Source organism: Odocoileus virginianus, chromosome 3 (genome assembly GCF_023699985.2).
Source record: "Odocoileus virginianus isolate 20LAN1187 ecotype Illinois chromosome 3, Ovbor_1.2, whole genome shotgun sequence".
NCBI lineage: Eukaryota > Metazoa > Chordata > Mammalia > Artiodactyla > Cervidae > Odocoileus > Odocoileus virginianus.
This window is the reverse complement of record NC_069676.1, coordinates 41,288,068-41,302,398: the sequence shown is the minus strand read 5'-3', so window position 1 is coordinate 41,302,398 and position 14,331 is coordinate 41,288,068. Positions and strand designations below refer to the sequence as shown.

General features: G+C 53.4%; 1 protein-coding gene across 6 annotated transcripts; it reads left to right on the top strand.

Annotated features, from left to right (window-relative positions):
- The first annotated feature begins 416 nt into the window (after positions 1–416).
- On the top strand, positions 417–8,153 carry SHROOM1 (shroom family member 1). Of its 6 annotated transcripts, none has more exons than XM_070465346.1 (9): positions 417–522; positions 920–1,134; positions 4,448–5,425; positions 5,518–5,573; positions 5,797–6,006; positions 6,210–6,779; positions 6,868–7,009; positions 7,118–7,390; positions 7,486–8,153. In XM_070465346.1, exons 3-9 carry the CDS (start codon positions 4,490–4,492, stop codon positions 7,816–7,818), a joined length of 2,520 nt encoding a protein of 839 aa, XP_070321447.1. In that variant the 5' UTR covers positions 417–522; positions 920–1,134; positions 4,448–4,489; the 3' UTR covers positions 7,819–8,153. The 6 variants fall into 6 exon arrangements, with proteins under 6 accessions (XP_070321447.1, XP_070321448.1, XP_070321446.1 ...); XM_070465347.1 differs by having other exon boundaries at positions 434–522; positions 979–1,134; XM_070465345.1 differs by lacking the exon at positions 417–522 and having other exon boundaries at positions 555–1,134.
- Positions 8,154–14,331: the final 6,178 nt, after the last annotated feature.

Below are 14,331 nucleotides of genomic sequence, written 5' to 3'. Positions count from 1 at the left end.
GCAGTTCTAGAGGGAGAGTTGGTCAAGGGAGGATGCTTTAGCATCCGAACTGTACTCAGAGCTGGACAGAGACAGTGGTGCGTCTGTTTACTTAGCCAAACTGGAATGAGGTGGCCGTCTGGAGTTCTTGGGACCTGGCCTGGGCGTCCCCACTGATGGGGTGGTTTGAATCCGCGGGACTCCAGCCGAGCACCACAGGCCGTAAGAACACATTGGATGGAGGCGGGCGGGCGACCGCTCTGGGAGCCCTACCCCTATTTTCCCGCTTCTCCAGCCGGAGCAAGAGGCCTATGCCCGGCGGGGTAACGAGCGTCCAACCCCGACCGGGGTCTAAGCCTACACTAGGAAGGGGCGGTCGGCTGCCCGGGCAGCGCGGCCGCTCCGCGCTCCCGCCCCCGGGAGTCGGATTTGGCGCCTCCCCCGCGGTGGCTGGAGCCCGGAGGTGGGGTCGGGAGCCAGAGCCCGGGGCTCTGATGTCACCGCGCGGCCGCAGTCCAGGAGCGCGTCTGGGTTGGAGCTCAGGTACGCGGCGAGGCCGGGGGCCAGGAGGCGGAATCGCTGTTCCCCGCGGCGGTAGGGCGAGCCCCGCGGCTAGGTGCGGGTGGGAGTGGCTGAGCCGCTGCGGAGCAGCCCGTGCGTCGTTGGGTCTGGAGGTGTTGGACTCCACACCACTTTTGGTCTGCGTGAGTCGGGTCGGGCTCCTGAGCCCCTGTCCCCGCCTCTGGCAGAGGGGTGGTGGGCGCAGAACCGGTAGCGGCGGGAGCTGCTGGGGGAGCACGCCGGGGGCTGGCGAAAACGCAGTGGGGGTCTCAACGCACCCCCTAGCCACTCCCCGACCCCCGGCTCATGCCCTTCGGTAGCGGAGCCGCTAGGGAATCCAGCCCGCCCCCCCTCCACCGCCCCCCTCTCCCGCGTCCAGGACCGCGTGGTCCCCTGAGCGAGTTTTGAGCCCTCCTTCCCCGACGGTGAAACCCAAAGGAAGGACCGAGAAATGCGCCGGCCGGGGGCCATCCACTCTGCCAGTGTCCGCGAGGCGTCGCTCTCCTGCCGCACCGCCTGACTGTCGCCCCCTGTGGCCACCCGACCTGTGCATCTTGCCTCCCTGACGCACCTCAACTCAGCTTGAAGCCCCAGGTATGTGGTCCGACCTCGACCGCGGCCTCCTTTCCCCATGTGCCCCAGCATCCTCGTTTCCTGCCCGCGGCACGGAGCTAGAGCCTATGGAGACTCTGCGGGTGGGCGGCAGCAGTGGCGAGCGAATGCTTCGCAGGGTGCGTTGTGGGGCGGACAGGCTTGGAGAACGGGGAGCCGGAGGGGGCTGGGAGAGCCATGGAACTTCCCCAAAATGCCTGCTCTTCCAGACCGTGTCTGGAGAGCTGGGATTCAAGACAGGCCCAGGACCCAGAAACTCAGTCTGGGTGACATGGAGACAACACCCTACAGTGAGCCTACCACTGAGGAAGACCATCCCATATATGATTTAATTCCTGATCCTTATTGATCATTTGAGGTTGTCTGTCTTTCTGGTCACTTTACCTGGATCTGTTTCTGTTGCCTTTGTGTGACTTTAGTCACTGGAAGCAGTCGTCATCGGTTTCCCCAAGAACCTCTAACTAAAAACCAGCTGCTTGCCTGGTCCTAACTCTCTGCTGAGGTCCAGATCAACATCTCAACCTACCCAACTGCTCACCAGACTTGCCACAAACACTGCAAAGTCCACAGGCCCCAGACCCAGCCTGGAACCCTTGGCCAGTCCGCATCTCAGCTTCCTCATTCCTAACACTGGCACCTCCACCTCCTCAGCTCCTAGTTCTGAACACTGAAGTCATCCTTGTCTCCTTTTCCTCTCTTGCTCTTTGATTCAGGTGATGTTTATTGCAAATGATGCCAATACCATATGACCCTAACTAATCTAGCAGTTTTCCAGCAGGGATTCCATGCTGCTCCCCCTGGGCTGATGGGGCTTGAGAAAGCTTTAGTTCTGACTTACATTCAATGCAGGCATTGGCTCTGCGGCCCAGCCCACAGCTGACATTAGTGCTGATGCTAGGGCTCCTGGGGTGTGGCCACTCCCAGCCACAGGGGCTGGCTGGACTGCAAGAGGCTCCCTGCAGCCAGACAAAAACTCTCTGCTCTTTGGTCTGAGGCCCCAAAACACATTAAAGGAGCTGGACTTTCCTAGCCTATCTTGCATGGGTATCGGGTGCTCAGGTTACCACTGAAAAAAGCATTCTCAACACAAGTTAAGATCAATAAGAAAATATACAGACATTTTTATTATCTATTTGAGCTGTTTTTATTGGGCGAACTCAGAACCGTCTGTCATTCAGTAACTCACAAATAAGAACTTTCAAGGCCTTTATTAAGGAAACATCTTTATATTTGAACAGTTACCCATGCCTATAGATGCAGTGAAGGTCAACATGGGTAGGCCTGGGTGGCATGAGCCAGGATAAACAGTGTTGCCAAGTTGGGCTCAGAAGGATAGCAGGAGAAGGGGCCAGTGTCTGGGTGGCTGGAGGGGTTCCCTAGAGGAGGTGAGTCTTCCCAGGGGCTGCTACTCAGAGTAGCTTCTTTTCTTTCTGAAATACAGAGTATAAACTACTTTGCAAAAGTGGTCCCCAAGCCTGAGTGTGAGGACCAGTCTTCAGGGCTGGCTTTAGTAGGCACAGTGATGCCTCCATGTGGGTGATGTCAAGATATTCTGGTACCAGATCAGCTGAGAGCTCCTCCTGGGAATGTTGGAAGTACTGCTTCTCCCTTTAAGGAAACACCGTATCCTCCCACCACTAACCTCTCTACCTGCCCTAGCCAGCAATATATAGAATCTGGGGTCTCAGGGAATAGGATAGAGGGTGATCCTGAGCTCCAAAATGTGTCTAGGAGGCTCACCAAAGTCTTTTTTCAGTTTCCACCCAGCTATGGGCCACCCTTCTCTGCAGTCCCAACCAAGCAGCTCAGGGAAGGCAAACCTGCTTTCTCCCCACCATCCACCCCCAACACACAAAAGTCCATATCGCCCACACTGAATCCTTAGTTCCCAAGACTCAAAGCTACTTTCACCCCTGATCCAGGTACACTCCCCCAGCTCCTCCCCTTGCTCCCCCTCCTGGCTCTGGGAAGGTATTGATTTCTGGCCATTCCTGTTCCAAGCTGTGCTTGCCTCTCTTTCGGTTCTTAATAACCTAAGTAACCTGGTCAGTGTCCATGAGTGGCAACTGTCTCACCCATTCTGTCCCCTTCTTCAAAAAGATTAATAGGGAGAGAAGAGTAGGTGGAAGCAAAGAAGCCCTCAGCCTTCTCCGCCAAAGCCACCCCCTCCCCATCTAGTTCCTGCAATGCTGCTCCTTTTCTTGTCATTCAACAAATACTTCACATCAACGACATGCCAAACATTGAGGGCACAGAGATGAGTCAGTGCAGGGCCTGTCCTCAGGAAGTTGATGGGTGGGAATGGGGAGAGGGAATCACAGGCAAACCCAACAATCACCATGCAGGGTGTTGAGTGCTGTGATGGGGAAGCGAGAACACTAGAGGGATCCCAAAGGGCCAGGAAATCTCTAAGCTGAGCCCTATAGGAGAAGCAAGAGTGGCACAAAGATGGGTGAGCCTGTCACTCCTAGACAAAAGGCAGAGTCTCCCAAGCAGGGAACATATTATCCTGGGATCTGACAGTAATTTGAAGGGGGGGGGGGGAATTGTTTCCCACAGAGCAGTCTGAGCTTTGTTGCAGGGGTGGGGGTAAACTGGCTTTCAGCAGAGTTTGCTTCTAGGAAATTGATTCTGGCTTCAGTAAGCTTGGAGGCAAGCCCAGATTCCAGGCAGGGCTCTGCCTGTTACTAGCTCTGTGCCTCTCGGCAAATCATTCCCTGGTTCAGAACCTCACTGTCCTCATCTGTAAAACGCAGGCAACAGTTGTGAGGTTCAAGATAAATATTTGTTCAGAGCACCTGGAACATGACTGGCCCAGAGGAAGACTGTGAAGCTGCCCCTGCCACCTGACCTGGGTCTTTCCTCCCCTCCTTTCTTGGCTCCCCTCTGATCTCAGATCGTTGCTGACTGTTGTTTATGAGGGAAGGATCACCCGGAGAAGTTAACAAAGCAGCCAGGAAGCGGCCAGGGCGGGACAGGGTTGGGGAGGGAAGGAGCATGGGTATGTTCTCAGCGCTCCAGGAGGTGCCAGGGTAGAGGCTGGGCCAGAAGAGCCCCAGTAGGGAATGGACTAGTCGCCACTTCCTTCCCCTGAGCTAAGGCCCTCAACCTCCAGAGGTGCTCCCCTGGTCCTCCTGCCTTTGCCATCCCAGACGAGGGAGGTGCGGGATGTTAGGGCCATGGGTCCCGTGGCCAAGGAGGCGATGTGTAAGCCTGTCGTGTTGGAGGGGCTAGCAGGCTGTCCTAAACCCATACCCGGAGCGCCTCACCTACCACGCCGCCCATGCTTTTCCAGGCCTCACAGAGCTGGCCAGCCTCCGCCCTCATCCGAGCAGCCATGGAGGCCCTGGGTCCCGGAGGTGACCGCACCTCCCCGGCCTCATCCACTCGCAGCCTGGACTCGCGGCGGTTGTCTGCGCCCACCGACTCGGCCTACAGCTCTCTCTCCGCAGCCTCAGGCGGTCCTGAGCCTCCAGAGCCTTCGCCGGGGACCCAGCAACTTCCCTACCTGGACTGGGACTACGTGCGCGTGGTGTGGGGCGGCCCGGCCCCCGCCGCCGGGCTTCGCACTTGCCCACAGCCCCGGCCCGCGGCCGCCGCACGCAGTGGGCCTCGTCCCCCCGAAAAGGGGACCCCGGGACCGCTCAGCCGCCAGACCACCCCGCTGCTGTACGCGCTGGCGGCCGAGGCTGAGGCCGCGGCGCGGGCCGCCGAGCCGCCCAGCCCGCCCGCCTCGCGGGCCGCCTACCGCCAGCGGCTGCAGGGTGCGCAGCGGCGAGTGCTCCGGGAGACGTCCTTCCAGCGCAAGGAGCTCCGCATGAGCCTGCCCTCCCGCCTGCGGCCCGCGACCCCCGCGCGGCCCTCGGCCGAGCACCCGCGCTCCGCCTCGCTCAGCCACCCCGGCGGGGAAGTAGAGCCGGCGCGCTCGGGGGCTCCCACCCAGCAGCGGAAGTGGTGCTTCTCAGAGCCAGGGAAACTAGATAGCCTGGGTAGGGGCGCTGGGTTGGCGAGGCAGTGCTCGGGAGAGGTCTGCTCCAGCTCTGGCTTCATTCGGCCGGAGCCTCGGGAATGGCAGCAGAGGACGCTGGCTGAGTTCGAAGGTCACCAGATCAGATGGCTGCCTGCGACCCAGCCCCCAAGCATAGAGGACCCGAAACCCCCGCCCTTGAAGTTTGGCAATGCCTACAGGCCTGCCGCCAGTCGGAGTCGGAGCGCTTCCGGGGAAGTCTTGGCCGCCTTGAGAAGTTCAGAAGGTGTCATGCCCAATGCCCAGGTATGGAAGATAGGGGCTGCCACCTTGGGGTGGGGGAACCTAGAGGACTGAAAACTTGAGCAACATTTCACCCAACTGCTTGCCTTTTTCAGGCTGTTCCCCAAGGAGCAGAAACCCCCAGACCACCGTTGCCGACCAAACTTAACAGGTGAGAGACATGGACCACTCTGCGAACTGAAAGTGGGGGGAGGCAGCTTTCATGGCTCTTGCTCAAGAAAGAAGGCCTCCACCCACCCTCAGTTTGAGCCTTATGTCTCAAGGCAGAGTGCAAACAGCACCCCCTAGTCCCACCCCCAACATCCCACTGTGTGTATGGTACAGAACCAGAATCTTCCTGGTCACTGTGGTTAGTGTGGGGTCCTTGCCTCCAGGTTTCTGAATCAGAAGGAAGCTGCAGAAGTGTGTCCTGCAGAGGGCCCCCAGAGCGGTCCCTCTGACTGTGAGCAGAGGGGCTCAGAGAACTGCATTGTGTCTGCTCGGCTCCCATCCCTTCCTGATGATGAAGTTTTCCTGGAAGAAGCCCCCCTGGTCAGAGCAAGATCACCTGCAGACTCCCAGACTCTCCTGGGGCTCCCAACCTGGTGAGTTCCCTCAGACTTTCAAGCAGAGTGAGACATACCTTTCCTACACACATCTATAAAATGCTGGAGAGGCAGGGAACTCTCTCTTGACCGAAGGCTGGGGTCTGGGGGTTTTTTTGGGGGGGGGAGTGGTTGGCAGGGGGAGGGGGAGGGGGGGCCCTTGTCCAGAGCTTTTTCTGATTTAGTGTCTCTTCCACTTTCAGTGTCCATGTCTCTGACCAGGAGTACGGAGCTGGCTTGAGCCAAAGGACTGACCAAGCTATAATCCCCCCAGAGCAGCCCCTCCATGAGGACCCAGAAACTGCAGGGGTGGATGAGTGTTGGCAGGGGTTAAACGGTTCTGTGAATGTTTCCAGGCCTACATGCTGTAGCCCCCCTGAGACTGCAAATGGTGACATCCTTACATTTGACCCCACTGGACTGCTGACGACTGTTCCCCCCACAGCTGCAGAGACTGACCTCAAACCTTTCCCAGGTGATACCCTGGGACCTCCAGACAATGATACCCCAGGGCCCCCTGACCACAGTGCCCTAGCTTGGGGCTCTGGGGAGCCTGGTCCCAGGTCAACATGGCCCAGTCCACGCCTCGAGGAGCTGGTTCAGGAGCTGGCCAGATTGGATCCCTCTCAGAGTGACACTTTCCCCTCCTATCCCAACCCAGAGCCATCCCTGGGTCTGCTAGATGGACTGATTCCGTTAGCTGAGGTCTGGGCTGCAATGAGACAAGGCTGTAGGAAGGCTGGAGAGGAGGCTGCTGGTAATTCTGAGCCAGGGTGAGTGAGGGGCATCAGGGACTCAGACGACTTTAAGACCCTGCTCTCTAGGGCAGGACAACCCAAGGAGCTCTGGTTTTATCCCCAGGTCCTATCTACTTAACTCCACCCAGCACCTGCCAACTTCTCAGGAGGAGACAAGGCCTGAAAACCTTACCACCCACGTTGTGCCTGACCAACCATGTGACCAGGGTACTCCAAAGCCAAATAACAGCATCCAAGCCAAGAAAGTGAGTGTGGAAGGGGCCATTGGTGGCTGAGTGGGGCCAGAACCCAGAGTCTGGTCCGAGGAGTCAGGGGCCTGGCTCCAGACTTAAGTGCCTACGCACTCCCGGCAGGCAGAGCTGGCGGACCTCCTCCAAAAGATGCTAAGGGACCTTCAGGCCGAGCAGAAGCAGCTGCAGGGAGCGGCCCAGGCTTGGGCCAGGCGCGGAGCTGCTCTGGAGGCCGCTGTCGGCCAGGCCTGTGCACCCCACGAGCTGGAGCGGTTCAGCCGGTTCATGGCCGACCTAGAGCGCGTGCTTGGCCTCCTGCTGTTGCTGGGCAGTCGCCTGGCCCGCGTGCACCGCGCCCTGGCCCGGGTGGGTGCCGACAGCGACCCTGAAGAGCAGGTAATGGCTCGGGCTGAGGATGGCGGGGAGACAGGAAGGGTGGTGAGGGGCCTGCATCGGGCCTGGCTCACAGCGCCCCCGCCCTGCATCTCCAGGCCTCTCTGCTGCAGCGGCTGGGGCTCCTGCAGCGGCAGGAGGAAGATGCTAGGGAGCTGAAGCAGCACGTGGCGCGGCGGGAGCGGGCCCTACGCGAGCTGCTGGCGCGCGCACTGCCCGCAGAGGAGCTGAGAGCCTACCGCACCCTGTTGGCCGGCAAGGCCGCCGTCCTGGCCCAGCAGCGCAGCTTGGACGAGCGGGTCCGCCTTATTCAGGACCAACTGGACGCAGTCAGGAACGACCTTGGCCGTCATCCCTCGCCTCCCAGGCCGGCCTTCCCCTCAGGGACCCATCCTCCGGATAAACCGCCCTTCCCCCCTCCCCTCATCTAGTTACAGGTGGTGAGGGTGGGGAGCATTGCCCTTGCTTCTCACCCACATGATTCCGGATCACGCTGGTTTATTCGGTGCTTTTCCCTTGGGGAAGACCCAGGCCCGGCTTTGCCGGGGTACTTCTTCCAAGTGTTCTCATGTGGTCTTTCCCAAGTCTTGTGGATTATCTGGTAGTTAACTGAGAAATTTTAAATCTGCAGTATTCTCTCCTTCTGTGATGAGAAAGAGTTTCAGTAAGGGTTGGTTGGAGGGAGATGAGACAAGTCAGAGAAGCACTTCAACTTAAGATTCAAAATGGCCATTTCTTTTCCCTCTCAATAAAAAAATTGAAGTAATACGCGGAGTCTGGCTTGGAGGCAGGGTTTGCAAATTTCAAACACCTCCCTGACTAGAGCAGAATGGCTATTTGTCAGAGGACATCAGTCAGGTCTGGGGATTCCTAGGAAGACTGAAAGAAACAGGCTTGAAAACGAGAGGGGCCAGGCAGATGCTGTCACCAGTAGCCCCTAACTCTTCTGGTGACTGCATTTTTACCACAAAACTCCAGACCTGATTGGCTGAGTTCAGGTCTCTTTTGCTGGTTTTTACCCAAGCCCCTAACCTCAGTGATATAGTGGAAGTGGGTAGGACTGCCTTGCTTCAAGATTCAAGGCACAGGGAACTTCCCCAAATGGAAAATAGATTCAGATGCTTTGCCTAAAAACCCTGATGAGTGTCAAATACACTTGGGACATTTGGGGAAATTCATTCACCTCTCTTTTGGAAGCCCCTATGGGATCAACCAGGCTTGAGGAGGGCAGTTGGGAGGATGGGAGCTGAATGGGGATGAGTCATGGGGCATCTGGAGACCTATTATGCTGGGGGGCTTATGTCCTGGAGGTGCCAATTTGGGGTTGGGCTGGAGCTGGGAGTAGGGGAATAGGGCTAGAATGAAATGAAACAAATGACACACACACCCTCTGCATATCATCCCTGTGTGCACAGAATCAATGTTCTCCAATATACATGTGAAAATCTGCCTTAGTATTTGGAGCTGCAAAGGCTGGGGACCAGAACACTGTTCATGCAAATACTGAGTGTGTTTTTGGAATCTGGGCACCTTAATAATAATGGTATCTAAAGTCAACTGACCTCTTAGTGAGAAATCTCTGCTTCTGAGCTCGTTTTCTGATGCATATTGTCACTAAGTGCAACTGGTTGGGAATTTTAAATGGTCGTATTCATACTAAAAGCATTAGTTGTAACAGTCGCGCTATTGAGCACAGAACAATGCTCACATTGTGCCTTTTTATAAAAAACATATGGGGCTCCTGCTGAGGCGGTTGCGGGTTCTAACATTCTACTTTGCTTCCCCTCTTTGAACGCTGTGAGCGGGGCCTCCGCTCCAAGGTCCTCTGCCCCGCCGGGCAGCTTGCTGCCAGATGCCTTCTGGAGGGATCTACTTATTTCTGCCTGCCCTGTACAGTGCTCATTGATTTCTCCTATTGTGATATTCTTCCCACTCCAGTATTCTTGCCTGAAAAATCCTATGGACAGAGGAGCTTGGCGGCTACAGTCCATGGAGTCGCAGAGTGGACGCGACTCAGCGCACGTTGTGATATTCTTAGAAATACACTTAACCTCGTCCATTAGGCCAGTGGAAATTGTGTATTTCAGACAAAACACTCCCAGCCCTGAATGGACATGGGAAACAACATCTGCCCTTGTCCGGTTAAACTGCACTTTGGTTCTTGGCTGGTTTTTCCCATGGGGCAATAGGAGGCTGCTGTACTTGTCTCTACCAGATCGAGAGCGCCCACCAAAGTGGGACCCCAACTGAGCAGGTCTTTCCATTTGTCTCCTTCTCCTTCCTGCCCCAGTTTATCTTTCTTCCACACCCCGTTGTTCCTTCAGAGGACAAGAAGCTCAGCATAGGTGTTGGATATTGGCACCACAGGCTAAGACTTGGGGGTGGAGGGAGGCAGTGAATTGAATAAGAGAAGCCGGGTGAATTCCACCCTCCTGGACGCTGCCAGCAGAGGGCGCTGTTCTTTATAGGACACTTCACCACCTCGCCAGCTACCAGGCCTTCCGGGCTAGACCCAGGGACGCTGCCTTGTCCCGAGCAGTGTCCCTGTGGGGCCTGAAGGCGGGGGTAGGGGTGGGGTGGGGTGGGCTAACCCTTTGCTTCTGTCGGAAGGAAATTCTAGCCAGCCGGCTGTGAGAAGGTTGGCTCGCTTTCCTTTGCCACGTCCTTCAACATTTGTTGGTTAATGAGGAGTGGGGAGGGGAAAGCTGGGGGTGGGGGGTGGGGTTGATCTTGAGATCAATATCCAAAAGAGCCTTACTTAGTTCCCCACGGTGGAAAAGAGGGTCCCTTGGGTCTCTGCTGGGGTTTCTGTCCGCACCTCCCCAAGCTGCTGCGCCCCATCCTGCCAGTCCCACCACCCCCAGCCCGGCGGCCTGAGGCGCTGCGCCCCACAGCTTAGCGGATGCCCTTGTTGCTGGGCAACAGGCAGCCGCGATGCCTCATCTCCCACTCGCCTCATCCCGCCCCCGCGGTGCCTCCTAATATGGATTTAATTAGTGTACTTTCTACCTTCTGACTGTAAATTGGAAACTGAGTAGGGAAGCAATGTTCCGCGGCGCCCCAAGCCGGCGCTCAATCTGGCTGGAACAGTCTGCTCCGCACACCACCTACCTCAGCAAGCGGCTGGAGTGAACCTCAGAAATCCTCAGGGGAACAAAACTACCTCGCTGTTCAGTCACGAGTAATTCAGAAGCTTTCAGAGGACGTTTAGGTCAAATGCGGTTGAGGACCACCGCAGAGAAGAGATGAAAGGGGGAATGCGGGGGCGGGACTCAGGCAAATGCTGTAAATCAATCCTCCCAACGAACCCATAACGTTACTTTCACGGCCTAGCTGCAGTTTAGAAAATCACCATGGGTGTTTACCTGCTGTCTTTGAAACTGAAGTCAGCACTAAGTTCTCACTAGAACTTTTCTCCCCTTCTGGAGGAGAGGTCCAGAGATCTTTCTCTCAGTCACTCCCTCCCCACCTCTTTTCCTCCCACTCCCTCTCTCACTAACTGGCCCTTCTTTCCACTTCCCTGCAGTAATATCTGAGGCCACCTCTGCTCCACAGGTTCAAGTCCAGAGGTGGGGCAGTTCTGGAAGTGTGACGCCAGCCATAGAGGTTCAAGGCAACAAGCTTCCTGGAGAGTGACAGTCTACTTATTAAACCATTTTAAAAGGTCAGATAATTTATTCCAGGATAAGGGGAAGAATATAGGTCCTGAGTAGGCCCAGCCTTAAAGCCATATGTGCAGAGGGGTGCTTTCAATCCAGAAGGCTGAGTGAGTGCTTGTTTAGGACTGGAAGGTGAGGCTGGGGATTCTAGAGGTCTGTGGGGTAAGAAAGGCATTGTGGAGACTTCCCTGATGGTCCAGTAGTTAAGAATCTTGCCTGCCAACGAAGGGGACATTGGTTCAATCCCTGGTGAGGGAAGATTCCATACACCTCAGAGCAATTAAGCCCCTGTGCCACAGCTACTGAGCCCATGAGAGCCTAGAGCCTGCGCTCTGTAACTGGAGAAGCCTGAGCTCTGCAACTGGAGAGTAGTCTCCACTCAGCCCAACTAGAGAAAGCCCACTTGCAGCAATGAAGACCCAGCAAGCTAAGAATAAATTAATAAAGAAAAAAAAAAAGAACCCATCTGCCAATGCAGGAGACAAGGGTTAGATCCCTGACCAGAAAAGATTTCACATGCCACTGGGCAGCTGAGCCTGTGTGCCACCACTACTGAGTCGGCATGAGCCTAGAGCCTGTGCTCTGCAAGAAGAGAAGCCGTCACAATGAGAAGCCCGCTCGCCACAGCTAGAGAAAGCCGACACACAGCAACGAAAATCCTGTACAGCCAAAAGTAAACAAACAAAAGGCATTGTGATATTTGAAATAATGTGATATCACTTACAGAATATAGGATAGTTTCCCTTTTGTGGGAATATATTTTTCCTAGTAGTGTCAGTGTTGTTGTTTATATATACAGGTACTAACATGGTAAAAGAATGGTGATCAGGTAGAGCAACACCACAAATCAGAGCTATTTGGTTTTGGAATGCATCCAGATATCCCTTTGGGACCAACGTGGCACTTCTAGTAATATTTCAGGATGGTGTTGCAGTTCACAGACAACTCTACCTACTCATTCCATGTGCTCCTCCCTCCCCACAGCCTGTAGGATAAGTACTGCCAATTCCACAGAGAGAAAGATGGAGCTTGGAGAACTAGGTGACTTGCTTAAGGTCACTAAATGAATAAAGAGCTGAGATGAGACCACCTTGCTTTTCTGTAACAGGATGCTTTACTGGAAAAGAGCACCAGGATGCCATCCTGACCATGACAGTTACTAGCTTGAGGCCCATACAGGTTACTTACAGTTTCTCTAGGCTTCCTCACTTTAAAAATCAAGATACTAACAGTACATACATTGTAAGGTGGTGGTGAATACCTGCAGTGTTTAGAACCGTGCTTAGCACTTAGTAAACACAGGTTATATATATACATTCCCCATAGCCTGGTCAAAATTGGGAAAGGAGTACGTCAAGGCTGTATACTGTCACCCTGTTTATTTAACTTATGCAGAGTACATCATGCAAAATGCTGGGCTGGATGAAGCACAAACTGGAATCAAGATTGCGGGGAGAAATATCAATAACCTCAGATATGCAGATGAAACCACCCGTATGGCAGAAAGTGAGGAGGAACTAAAAAGCTTCTTGATGAAGATGAAAAAGGAGAGTGAAAAAGCCATCTTAAAACTCAACATTCAAAAAACTAAGATGGTAGCATCTGGTCCCATCACTTCATGGCAAATAGATGGGAAAACAGTGGAAACATGATAGAGTTTATTTTCTTGGGCTCCAAAATCACTGTGGATGGTGACTGCAACCATGAAATTAAAAGATTCTTGCTTCTTGGAAGAAAAACTATGACAAACCTAGACAGCATATTAAAATGCTGTTAAATGTGACAGCATATTAAAAAGCTGTTAAATGTGACAGCATATTAAAAAGCAGAGCCATTACTTTGCCTACAAAATATGTCTAGTCAAAGCTATGGTTTTTCCAGTAGTCATATATGGATGTGAGAGCTGAACCATAAAAAGGTTGAGTGCCAAAGAATTGATGCCTTTGAACTGTGGTGATAGACTCTTGACAGTCCCTTTTACCACGAGGAGATCAAGCCAGTCATTCCTAAAGGAAATCAACCCTGAATATTCACTGGAAGGATTGATGCTGAAGCTGAAGCTCCAATACTTTGGGGTGAACTGACCCACTCGAAAAGACCATGATGTTGGGAAAGATTAAAGGCAGGAGGAGAAGGGGACCACAGAGGATGAGATGGTTGGATGGCATCACCAACTCAATGTACATGAGTTTTAGTAAACTCTGGGAGATTGTGAAGAACAGGGAAGCCTGGCTTGCTGCAGTCCACGGGGTCCCAACGAGTCGGACAAGACTGAGTAACTGAACAACAACAACATACCCTGGTCTCCATTAGGTACGTAACACATACGCAAGAACAGCCTCCATCCTCCTGAGAGGAAATGTACAACTGTATTAAGAAGCTTGCTGTGGATATGAGTCCTACACATCTACATCAGCAATTAACTCTTTCCCCATTTAGAGGAGTGATTCTGTTCCTTGTGATAATTTTAACCAGATAAATTGCCTTAATTGATGAACAACTAATTGTGGGGGGGGGGTCGGTTGTTGGAAATACCCTTCCACAGGTATGCCTCCTGTTAACCAGTTATTCTTCTTGAAAACTTCCCATATACATATTAAACTGTAATTTCCTACCAACTTCCCTTATACTTTCAGATGGTCTTAGCCTGCAAGGGAAAAGCAGTGGTTTCTTACACCTGCACGTTAGGCTTATTGACCTTAAACTCTTGCCAAATATTTTTACTTCACTTGGAAGGTTTGCAGCACACCCTTGTGAAATACAAAGATTCTTCCACAATTTAAGAAACTTCTTCTGATTTAAATGTGCCATAAACATTAATTACTGTTATCGCTAATATGCTGGTTTACATTTTGTCTTTCTCAAAGCCGGTCATACCTGTGTGTGTGAACTTTGTTACCCTCAGTCAAGTTTCTCTTTCATTATGAAAAATTTCTAATATTTTTATATCTTCAGCTCCTCACATTGCTTTAATTATTGCCTCTCGTCATTTATTTTTTCACAGAGGCAGACGATTTGATGTGCATTTTGAAATAATTTGTGAAGCTTAGCTAGAGTTCCAGGCAAGGAAGATGGGAGAGGCCAGATCAGGGCCTACATTTACCTACAGTTTTTGGCTATCATATCCATGTTTGGCTGATTCCTTTACTTTGCAGAGAAATCCAAATTCTTTCAGTAGTAAAATGCTTGAAAGAAGCAAAAAGATGGGGATAAAAGTAATGAAAGGCAAATACAGTAGCAAGTCCTATAGAATGTTTAAGGGAAGTACAGCATCACACAAGCAGG

Coding starts and splice junctions, on each gene's coding strand:
- SHROOM1 (XM_020897572.2), top strand. CDS start 4,436: ATGCTTTTCCAGGCCTCACAGAGCTGGCCAGCCTCCGCCCTCATCCGA. Junction 6,780..6,867: donor GCTGGTAATTCTGAGCCAGG/GTGAGTGAGGGG, acceptor TTTTATCCCCAG/GTCCTATCTACTTAACTCCA. Junction 7,010..7,117: donor ACAGCATCCAAGCCAAGAAA/GTGAGTGTGGAA, acceptor CACTCCCGGCAG/GCAGAGCTGGCGGACCTCCT.